This window comes from Chaetura pelagica, unplaced genomic scaffold, assembly GCF_000747805.2.
Source record: "Chaetura pelagica isolate M959 unplaced genomic scaffold, ChaPel_1.0 scaffold856, whole genome shotgun sequence".
In the NCBI taxonomy this organism is placed as follows: domain Eukaryota; kingdom Metazoa; phylum Chordata; class Aves; order Apodiformes; family Apodidae; genus Chaetura; species Chaetura pelagica.
In genome coordinates this window covers 237,234-248,408 of record NW_009953790.1, presented here as the reverse complement: position 1 = coordinate 248,408, position 11,175 = coordinate 237,234, and the positions used below count along the sequence as shown (strand labels likewise).

Here is an 11,175-nt window from a genome sequence, read left to right as displayed (position 1 = left end):
CCTGCACCTCTGCTGAGCAGGGTCCCCAGGGGCTGGTCCCCTGCTGTGTCTCTGCCTGCTGTGCTGGAGATGAGACCATGACCTTGAGGCTGGTTTTTACCTCCTGGGGGGCCTGGCTGGGGGCACAGCCCTCTTAGGGGGGTGGGTACAGACACCCTCTTAGTTTGGAGCCAGGTCAGGAAACATGGGGTCAGGGTTAGGCAGGGGAATCTGGGAGTCTCCAAGCAGCTGGGGACCAGCTCCCAGTGCCCAGGGGGACAGCTACAGCTGTGGCCACCAGCTGGCCTCTGCTGGTCCCAAGTGTCCTCCACCCCACTGCCGTGGACCTGACGTTCCTCTCCTCCCTGGGCCTGCTCACCAGGGAGCCCTAAAGCATCGCGAGGAGTGAATTAATGAGCAGCATAAGCTTAAAAGTAGAACCTGCTCCCTGCAGCGGTGCCACCTCCAGCTGCCAAGCATGTCCCTCCTCCCTGCAGAAGATCAAGAGAGATGATTCCTTTCCCTGGCTCTCACTGTCTTCTCTCAAGCATCTTCCCTCCGTGGGTTTCCCTTGGTGCATTCCCCTCTGTCCCAGTGCAGCTGGTGGGTGCCATGGGGGTCTGAACTGGGATTGTCCCAGCCCCACAGCCCCACCACACTCTTCCAGGCCTGAGGCAACCTGATGGCCACTGTCCCTCTCTCCATCTGGGAGGCACAACCCCCATGCCTGTGGTCCCCAGGGCACCCAGGAGCCCACAGAGGAGCTGGAGGTGGGGCTGGAGGATGCCTGGGAGCAGCGGGGGCTGCAGAGCAGCAGCTGTGGGGCTGCCAGCTCACAGCCCTGTGACTGCAGGGGAGGAAGTGGCCCCACGCCCGGGTGACAGGGAAGTGACACTGTGGGCTCTGTTCTCCCAGGCTGTCACGATGCCTCGAGCCAATAAACACCCGGGGTGGGGAAGAACTGGCCTGGGTGTTGCCTTCCTGCACAGCCAGGCATCATCTGGGCTCTGCTGCCTTTTCTGTGCTTGGCCAGAGCACAGATCTGCTTGGATGGGAGAAGAGAGATGAAGGACCAGCAGGAGCATTGCCCCAAACCTGCTTCTTACCCAGGGTTGTCCCACGGGCAGGGGTTTCCCAGCAGGTGGATGTTTTTATACCCAGCAGCATCCCCATGGGGCACAACCTTCTCTCCTTGCACTGTCACCTCTGTCTTTAGGTGCTCGTGCCTTGGTTTTGGTGTTTCCTGAGCACTGGAGGAGTGGAGCAGGTTGGGCCCCGAGTTCTTCCCATGGCAAATCCCCTTTTATGGATGCCTGAGTGTGGATTATGGTTCTGAAGTTAATTCACATGTGGCTAAGTTACCGTTGCTGTGGGAACCTTTAATGCTGAAATTCTTGACTCCAGCACGTGTGAAATGGCAGCTCCTTCCCCCCTGTCCCTGCTGGCTGCTCCCCGTGGTGCAGAGGAGCTGCTGGGTGGTCATTGGATGAGGAGGGTGGCAAAACCCCCATCTCAGCCAGGGCATTTTTGGAAACCCAGGGTCTTTCCCATCAATGCTGCTCCCTTTTTTTTTTTTTTCCCCAAGGTTTTTGGCTCAGGGGAAGGAAGGGTGGGTGACATCCAGGATCCACGTCCCCGTAGCATCTCTGCGGGCTCTCCTGGGTGTCTCGAGCCAGCCAGGGCCTATCTATCTCCACAGCACGGGGAGTGCAGATGGGTTGCTGGAACAGGGATCTTGGCAATGCTCCCGAGCATGCAGAAAAGGGGCTGGACGCCTCGTTCCCTTCTTGAAAACTTCAGAGCTCAGTTCCCGTGGGCGGGGAAGCGGCTTCGAGCGCCCGTCGCCCACCGGAGCTGCCTCCGTGGGGCTGGCAGGGGGTGAGCAGGGCTCTGCCGAGGCTGCTGCGGGGGTTTGGGAGGAATTGGGCAGGAATTTGGCAGGGCTGGAGCTCGGCCAACCCTTCCCAGGGCTGTGGATTTGCTCAGGGGGCTGCAGGCTCCGTGTGTGTGTCGCTGGTTTCTCCCCGCGTTGGATCGCGGCTCCCGGCAGTGGGAGGAGGGGGCTGGGGGTGAGGGGGGGTCAGAGGAGCACAGGGTGGTCAGGGTTGGGAGGGACCACTGGAGATCATCTAGTGCAACCTCCCTGCTAGGGCAGGACCACCTACAGCACATCCCACAGGAACACGTCCGGGGGGGCTGGGATGTCTCCAGGGGTGGAGACTCCACCACCTCCCTGGGCAAACTGTCCCAGGGCTCTGGGAAAAGAAGTTTCTCCTGATGTTTAACTTGTCCCTCCTGTGCTCCAGTTTGTGCCCATTGCCCCTTGTCCTGTCACTGGACACCCCTGAGAAGAGTCTGGCCCATCCTCCTGACACCCCCTGCAGATATTGACCAGCACTGATCAGATCCCCCCTCAGGCTCCTCCTCTCCAGCTGAGCAGCCCCAGCTCTCCCAGCCTTTCCTCACAGGCAGATGCTCCAGTTCCCCCAGCATCTCAGTGCCCTGGGCTGGACTCTCTCCAGGACTTCAGCTGATGGGGATGGAGATGCTGGGCACCTGCATCTGCTGGGATGACTTGCCACATGCAATGGACACCTTTAGTCCAGCTCAAGGGCTTCAGGGGCCAGGTGTTGGGTTGGCAGCAGGACTGGGTTTGCAGCCAAGTGACAGCTCAGAGGCTGCTCTGGTGTCCCTTGTACCTGCTGGGTGCCCAAGGACAGAGGTGGCTCTGGAAGTGCCTGGAGGGACCTGCTCCCCAGGAGAAGGTTTCTCCATCTGATGGCCAAGTCGTGCTCCAGAGCTGGGCCGGATGTCACAAGTGATGGCAGAACGATGAGGGGACAAACACCCTGTGGACAAGGCTGCCTGGAGGAGTGAGTCCCCTGTGCTGGCTGCTGTGACATCCCAGTGCCTGGTGCCCGAGCTGCAGGCTCATTGCCCCCTTGCTGATGGATGGACACCAGGCCATGCTTTAAAAAGCCCATCCTGTTCCACAGCAGTTGAAATGTGGTCCAAACCTCAGGTGGAATAACTTGATTATTCAAAGTATCCCTAGAGCTGCAGCTCCTGCTGTCCTGGTGTTTGCACACGGGTGGGTCAGTGGGCTCTGTGGAGGGTTGTGCTGCAGTGGTTTGTGTCCTGCTCCATCTGCTCACTCAGATGGCTGCAAACAAGGTCACCCTCTCACCAGGGCTGAGCATCCTCATATCTAGTCGGGTAGCATGTCGTGGTGACATCTTTGCTCCAACAGCAGTGGTGTTGCTGGTGACACCATGAACGTGCTCACTGGCTGCTTTTGCCAGAGCCCAGAAAAGGAAACCAGCAGCTGCCTGGTGCATTGGGCAGTGGCTGGGGAGGGGAAGGAGATGCCAAAGAGTTTGGGGACCTGAAAGCCTGACCTGGGAGCTAGCTGGAAAGTCTTCTCTGCACACATAGCCACGAAGCAACCTTAGGTGCCCCCTTGTCAACCCTGGGGTCTGTCATGCATCATCCAGCCCTCCCATGGGGCGTGTGGATCTGCAATGCTCTGTCCACCTGCCCGATGTTCCCATCCTTCCTTTCCTCCTAGTTTTCCACCTGTCGAGGAAGGTGACGTCCATCGTCCCGGAGAGCTGCCTCCTCATCCTGCTGGGGCTGGGCCTGGGGGGCATCGTGTTGGCCGTGGCCAAGAAAGCTGAGTACCAACTGGAGCCCAACATGTTCTTCCTCTTCCTCCTGCCCCCCATCGTCCTGGACTCGGGCTACTTCATGCCCAGCAGGTTGTTCTTCGACAACATCGGCGCCATCCTCACCTACGCCGTGGTGGGCACGCTCTGGAACTCCTTCACCACCGGCACTGCGCTCTGGGGGCTGCACCGGGCCGGGCTCATGGGTGGGTGCACAGGGCTGCCAAGCTCGGGCAGCCCAAAAGATGGGTTGGAGGGTGCAAAGCAACCCCCCCCAAATTCATATCCCGCTGCCCAGCCCCGCCGTGGATTCCTAGGAAGGAGAAGTCCTGGTGTCCTGGGGATGGTGCTCCAGCAGGACTGTCAAGCGTGCAGGACAAACCCTGCTCAGCACTGGGCTGACTCATGTCTCTGCTATTTTTGTCACCGACCTTGGCTAGTGCTGCTGGCTTCCTGTCCTCACTGCCAGGTTCCCTCTCCTCGCTGCCAGGTTCCCTCTCCTCGGCTGGAGCCCCTGGGCTTGATGCCTGGACCTCAGGTGGGGCTGCTGAGCCTCCATACCTGCCTGAGGAGCAGTGATGCACCTGGGTGCCCAGGAGGACATCCAAACCCTGCTCCCCTCATGCTGCAGGGAGCCCTGCTTCTCCTGGGGGGCTCCAGGAGGTCTGAGAACACTCCCAGGCTAAGCCCACTGCACCCCAAGTTGAGATGCTGCGGCCATCGGGTGTCTCAGCCTGGTGAGAGGGGCTGTGGGGCAGATGATCTGCCTGAGCTTGGTTCCTTCTGTCCCAGCAGATCCAGGCGTTGAAGCTGGGCTGATGGATTTCCTGCTCTTCGGCAGCCTCATCTCAGCTGTGGACCCCGTGGCAGTGCTGGCCGTCTTCGAAGAGGTCCACGTGAATGAGACCCTCTTCATCATCGTGTTTGGCGAGTCCCTCCTGAATGATGCAGTCACCGTGGTGAGTCGGAGCTTGGGGGACACAAAAGCAGAGCCCAACGTGGGCCAGGGCACTGGAATCCCCCAGGGTGGGCAGAAGGTGCAGGTGACATCCCTAAGCCAGCAGCAGACCCACACCATGGCTCCTCTCTCCTCGGCCCTGGGGGGACTTTGCTGAGATGAGCTGTGTCACCTGGCAGAGTTGGACCCTCTTCTGTGGGGTCCATCCTGCCCGTGGGTGCTGCCCCTCCCCAAGGGATTTGCCTTGCCTGCAGGTGCTCTACAAGGTCTTCAACTCCTTTGTGGAGCTGGGCCCAGCACACGTCCACGCCACGGACTACTTGAAGGGGGTAGGTGAGTACGTGCCCACCAGACCCTCCACCCCTCCAGGGTGGGACTGCACCGGGGCAAGCACGGGTGCTGCTGTTCCATGGGGTGGACCTGAGCATCACTGAGCACCACAGCTCTGTCACCTCCCTCCCAGTGGTCACACACTGGCTGTCACCACTGGATGCCCTGCCGGGAAGGTGGGGCACAGGAGCTGGGCTCACCTGCGGGGCGCTGCCAACGGGTCTTCTCCCCACCCCACCAGCCTCCTTCTTCCTGGTGAGCCTGGGGGGCACGGCCGTGGGGCTGCTCTTTGCCTTCCTCCTGGCCCTGACCACGAGGTTCACCAAGCGCGTGCGCATCATCGAGCCCCTCTTCGTCTTCCTCCTGGCCTACGTGGCCTACCTGGCTGCTGAGATGGTCTCGCTCTCCTCCATCCTGGCGTGAGTACCAGGGTGTCTCCTGGGGGGGGGAAGGTCCAGGAAATCGTGCTGAGCAGCAAGTGGTGGTGAGCAGACCTGCTCCTCGTCCTACCGTAGGGTCACGCTGGCTCCTTCTGCCCCTCCCCAGTGTCACCTTCTGTGGGATCTGCTGCAAGAAGTACGTGGAAGCCAACATCTCCCAGAAGTCCCGCACCACGGTCAAGTACACCATGAAGACACTGGCCAGCAGCTCGGAGACCATCATCTTCATGTTTCTGGGCATCTCGGCCGTGGACACCTCCAAGTGGGCGTGGGACACAGCCCTGGTGCTGGGCACCCTCGTCTTCATCCTGCTCTTCAGAGCTGTGGGTCAGTCTGCCCCACTGGGCTTCTGGGCTGGGAGCACCCAACCCTTTTCCTGCCAAAAAAGTGGCATTCCCTGAGAAAAGCTGGGACACAGGAGCAGCCACAGCTGCTGGGCTGGGCTTTGCCCCATCTCCAGGAGCAGGCCAGGCTCTGCCAGCATCCCAGGCTCTCCTCCTCCTTCCCTAGGTGTTGTCCTCCAGACCTACGTGCTCAACCGCTTCCGCCTCATCCCCCTGGACAGGATCGACCAGGTGGTCATGTCCTATGGTGGCCTCCGTGGAGCTGTGGCCTTCGCCCTGGTCATCCTGCTGGACAGGGCGAAGGTGAAAGCCAAGGACTACTTTGTGGCAACAACCATCGTGGTGGTGTTCTTCACCGTCATCGTGCAGGTGAGGACACCGTGCCCTCCTCCAGTGCTGCCCTCTTGCCCAGAGCTCACCTGGCTGGTCAGGACACGTGCTTGGGGCAAGTACCTCTTTTCAAGTCACCTTGGATGCCTTCTGGCACTCCATCCATGCCCAGGCTGGCGTGCAGGACCTCTGTGGTGGCTGTCATGGTGGCAGGGCCATGGCCCATGTTGTTTCCCTCTTGTTCTGGAACTGTCTCCAAGAGAGTGTCTTGGAGACTTGTCTCCAAGTGTACCTGGCCAGGCCATTTCCCTTACAAGCTGCTGATGGCCCATGGCTCTGGAGTTCCTGCTCCCCAGGAAGGGGTGCCACAGCAGATGGACACCAGCCTGGGGTCAGGGGGGGTGTGGGGTACAGAGTGGTCACTGCCTGCTGAGACACGGGACCATCACCCAGGTCCTGGGTGCAAGGATTGGGTTGGGAGGGACACGTTTGGCCGACACAGCTGCTGCCCCTGGTCACTTCTTTCTGCTTCTGCTCCCGTGCCCCAGCCATGCACCCTCTCACCCTCCCAGTCTTTCCCCTGCCTCCTCCTGCCATTCCAGGGCCTGACCATCAAACCCCTGGTGACCTGGCTGAAGGTGAAGCGCAGCGACCACCACAAGCCCACGCTGAACGAGGAGCTCCATGAGCACGTAGGTGCTGGGGGCTGGAGCCACATGTGGCCTCAGCACCCCCCGGGGCACCCACCCCCTCACCACCACTCTTCTCCTCACTCCAGGCCTTTGACCACATCCTGGCAGCAGTGGAGGACATCGTGGGGCACCATGGCTACCATTACTGGCGGGACAAGTGAGTGTCTTAGCCAGGATCCTCTGCTGGCCACCAGCTGGGTGGGGGTTGCAGGGCAGCCCTGGGGACATGGCAGGGTCCCCACTGGAGGACACCCCTGCTGAAGGCAGGGTGGCAGTACCAGGCAGGCTGGATGTCTGTTCATCTGGAAGGGAACTGTCCATCTGCTCTTCAGCAGCAGACAAGCTCCCAGAAGCACCCCAGAGTGATTGGGCAGGTGCAGCTGGAGATGCTGCAGGACCTGGCGTTGCTTCCCCAGGAGGGAGCTGCTGGTGCCTGTGGGGTGGCCATGGTGGCAGCAATGTCCCTGTGCCTCCCCGTGGAGCTGTGCTGGGCACAGCCCTGTGGAAGCCCAGGCAGTGTTTATCTGCAGGGTGGTGGCAGGAAAGGGATGGGACAAGCCTGTTTCCTGGAGGGGAAATGCTCCAGCAGGGCTGCTCCTGCTCCCACTCCCATCCCTCCTGCAGACCTGCTGGTCTCCAGCTTCCCCTTGGGCAGGAAGGATCAGCCTGTCCTGTCCCCTCCTGCCCTCCCAGGGCACAGGTCACAGAACCACAGAATCCTCATGGTTGGAAAAGACCTCTAAGGTCACCGAGTCCAACCACCAACCTGGAAAAACCCACCATGCCCACAAGAGCATGCCCTGAAGTCTGCATGGTTTTTTGGCTGCCTCCAGGGATGGTGACTCCACCACCTCCCTGGTCAGCCTGTGCCAGTGCCCAAGTGCCCAGCCCACTCTAGCCATGCTTTGCCCACTCAGCCTCACACGGGCAGGGTTCCCTGGCTGTGCTTCCCCCCGTGGGAGCTCAACCACCCATGTCTTCACCTGCTGGCAGGTGGGAGCAGTTTGACAAGAAGTACCTGAGCCAGCTCCTGATGAGGAAATCTGCCTACAGGCTGCGGGATGAGATCTGGGATGTCTACTACAAGCTGAACATCCGTGATGCCATCAGCTTTGCTGACCAGGTGGGGGACGAGCGGGCAGGTGGTGGGGATGGGGAGGTGGGATGGCCTGGCAGGAGCCAGCTGGCCCCGTGCGTGGCCATGCTGTGTCCCCTCTGGCAGGGCAGTGGGGACCCCCAGTGCCAGCTTTGCCCTCCCACCTCCCAGGGTGGCCACGTGCTCTCGGCTGCCAAGCTGGCCCTGCCCTCCATGCCCAGCCGCACCTCCGTGTCCGAGTCGTCGGTCACAAACCTCCTGTGAGTACCAGCACCTCTGCAGAGCCCTGGGCAGTCCCTGCTGGGCCCCTGCAGCCAGACCCTTCCCCACGGGGGGGTTGTGCCAGGGTGCAGGAGCCCAGCATCTCCATCAGTTTGAGCTGCTGTAGTTTGTAAAGCAAGTGGAGCATGGCCTGGTGTCCATCCATCAGCAAGGTGGCAATGAACCTGCAGCTCAGGGACCAGGCAATGGGATGTCACAGCAGCCTAATTTTACTCTAGTCTTGGAAGGAGAAGAAGGTGAAGCGGAGATGGAAGACTCTACAGCAGTAGATGCTTCTAAACTGGCTGGCACAACAACAGAGGAAAAGCCTCTGAACAACTTTGGAAATACAGAAAACCAAGAACATGTTACAAATTCAGTGTGCACTGTAACTAGTGATCAGGAATCTCAAAATATTGCAGAGTCACTCCCGTATGTGCCTGAACCCATTAAGGTAGCTATTGCTGAGAACTTACTGGATGTAATCAAAGACACAAGAAGTAAAGAATTTACATCTGAAGTCGTAGAACAGTCTATTCATGAAACCATAGGTAAAAAAGTAACTAGATTCCAGAAGGCAAGAACTCCCTTAACAACTGTGCCAGAAGAAGTGGAAGATGAAACCAGTAGATATCAAGTAGAGCGTGTTGTCACTCCTAGAACACGCACAAGGGGACAACTGAGTAGAAATCTAAGTATTCCATTGGCAGATGAGGAGCAACTACTGAAGAAAGACAAACCAGTTCTGTTTGCACAGTCTCCTAGGAGAAGTACCAGGCGTACAAAAGACACATCTGAGACTTCTAGTCTTCAAACAGCAGAAAATGCTCAAGATGAGCAAATACCTGTGGTGCCTGTTACTCCAAGAAGAGGTAGGAAGCCTAAGCAGACTAATTCAGCCTAGCAGGGAGGTTGCACTGGATGATCTCCAGTGGTCCCTCCCAACCCTGACCACCCTGTGCTCCTCTGACCCCCCCTCACCCCGAGCCCCCTCCTCCCACTGCCGGGAGCCGCGATCCCACCTCACCGCGGCGCCTCTCTCTAGAAACGAGTCTCACTAGAAGCTCTGCAGAGGTTTCTCCCAACCCTCTGTGACTTCTCCCCACAACAGGAGGGAGAGCGGGAGCGGGGCCTGCCTGGACCTGCAGGTGATCGACACGGTGCGGAGCCGGCGGGACAAGGAGGACGCGGCCATGCACCACGTCCTGCGCGGGAGCCTCTACAAGCCGCGCCGGCGGGTGAGCACCCCAGCGGGTGGGCAGGGGGGTGCTGGGTGCTCCCTGGGGACAGCTGCTCACCCGTCTCCGTCTCTTCTGCCTCTCCCCCGGCCAGTACAAGGCCAGCTACAGCCGTCACTTCATCTCTCCAGATAAGCAAGAGCGGCAGGATAAGGAGATCTTCCGGCAGAACATGAAGAGGAGGCTGGAGACCTTCAAGTCCACCAAGCACAACATGTGCTCCTCCAAGAGCAAGGCCAGGCTGAAGGAGAAGGGCAGGAAAAAGGCAAGTGTGGGCCCCAACCGCCCTCCCCATCCCCGCTGAGCTGCAGACAGGGAGGTCCTCTGGGGGTCAAGGTGCTGCAGGGTGGCAGCAGCTCCAGGGCCAGTGGGGAGAGCAGCTCATCTCACATGTCCATGTGTCCCCAGCACACCAGCACTGCCATGGTATGGTTCTTCCCTGGGCAAAGCTTCTCTGGGGAGACCTTAGAGGACCTTCCAGTGCCTGAAGGGGCTCCAGGAAAGCTGGGGAGGGACTTGGGACAGGGGCAGGGAGGGAGAGGACAAGGGGGAAGGGATTAAAACTGGAAGAGGGAGATTGAGGTGAGACATGAGGAGGAAAATGTTTGGTGTGAGGGTGGTGAGAGCCTGGCCCAGGTTGCCCAGGGAAGCTGTGGCTGCCCCATCCCTGGCAGTGTTGAAGGGCAGGTTGGATGGGGCTTGGAGCAACCTGGGCTGGTGGGAGGTGTCCCTGCCCATGCAGGGGGGTGGGACTGGATGATCTTTAAGGTCCCTTCCAGCCCAAACCAGTCTATGAACGTGGTCCCAAGCCCTGGAGAAACCCCACATTTGCTTTCCAAGAGCACCCAGCACAAAGTAGCCTGAACTTTGGTGCAGGTCCAGGCTTAGACACGTGGCACTGCAGCTTAAACTGGCCTTTAGGTGTCTTCTCTCCCTTGGAGGCTTTTTGAAGGCATTGCAGCTCAGCTGTAGGGCCATGAAGATGCAACACCTAAGGACTAGGAGGCACTGCCTGCTGGCTGCCATCTAGCCAGGGTGGGAATCTGTGTCCCCAGGGCTGCCTTGGCTTGCAGGGCCACCTGGGTGGGGGTTAGGGCTTTGCACGGGGCAGGTCCCAGCCAGTCCCTCTTCCTTTGCAGAAGAACACCTCTCTGAGCAGTGATACACCCAATGGGAAGACACACAGACATGTCCCCTGGCAGGAGGCTGGTAAGGCTGGTGAGGTTTGCAGGACCTGCTGAGGGGACCTGGTGGGATGGGATGGGATGGAGCAGCCTGCTCTGCTGCCAGCTTGGTGGCACCACAGTTGTGCCAGCACCAAGCCCTCCTTCCACGGGGTCAGTCCTTGCCCCACAGAGGGCCCCATCCTCCCAACCAACTGCCTCCATCTGGCTGTAGCTCCTGTCCTGGTGTTGGTCAGCTCAGAGGAGGAGGAGAGCGAGAGCTCGGACACGGAGAGAGAGGATGATGAAGGGATCGTGTTCGTCGCTCGAGCCACCGACGAGGTCATGCAGGGCAAGACAGCTCCAGGTAGGCACCAAAGTGCCCACACCAGCTGCCCTTGGGGAGCTTGTTCTTCTTCCACCCAGGGAGCGAAGTTGCCTTGGCCTGGGCCAAACCTGAGGTCAGCAGAGCAGGGGTGGGAAAATCCCCTGGAAGCCCAGCAGAGCCTCCCTGCTGGCTGCTGCACCCCTGGGCCAGCTGGCCAGGCAGCAGTGCCTGGATCTGCAAGGTCTGCAGGGCCCAGGGGGAAAGCAAGAGCTGGGCAAGATCCCTCTCACTGGCCCTCCACAGAAGGCTGTGCTGCCATTCAGAGAGACCTGGACAGGCTGGGGAGGTGGG

The 11,175-nt window shown here is 59.9% G+C and overlaps 1 protein-coding gene across 1 annotated transcript in view; it reads left to right on the top strand.

The window, feature by feature from the left end:
- The first annotated feature begins 3,480 nt into the window (after positions 1 to 3,480).
- The window catches only part of SLC9A5 (solute carrier family 9, subfamily A (NHE5, cation proton antiporter 5), member 5), an 8,916-nt gene continuing 1,221 nt past the window's right edge, over positions 3,481 to 11,175 (top strand). The window contains exons 1-14 of the mRNA XM_010001047.1: positions 3,481 to 3,850; positions 4,440 to 4,603; positions 4,857 to 4,935; positions 5,174 to 5,351; positions 5,479 to 5,699; positions 5,883 to 6,085; positions 6,649 to 6,738; positions 6,825 to 6,895; positions 7,732 to 7,861; positions 8,006 to 8,094; positions 9,207 to 9,333; positions 9,428 to 9,598; positions 10,473 to 10,542; positions 10,732 to 10,863. Of these exons, the coding sequence (XP_009999349.1) occupies positions 3,481 to 3,850; positions 4,440 to 4,603; positions 4,857 to 4,935; positions 5,174 to 5,351; positions 5,479 to 5,699; positions 5,883 to 6,085; positions 6,649 to 6,738; positions 6,825 to 6,895; positions 7,732 to 7,861; positions 8,006 to 8,094; positions 9,207 to 9,333; positions 9,428 to 9,598; positions 10,473 to 10,542; positions 10,732 to 10,863 (2,095 nt within the window). The remainder of the gene's footprint in view (positions 3,851 to 4,439; positions 4,604 to 4,856; positions 4,936 to 5,173; positions 5,352 to 5,478; positions 5,700 to 5,882; positions 6,086 to 6,648; positions 6,739 to 6,824; positions 6,896 to 7,731; positions 7,862 to 8,005; positions 8,095 to 9,206; positions 9,334 to 9,427; positions 9,599 to 10,472; positions 10,543 to 10,731; positions 10,864 to 11,175) is intronic.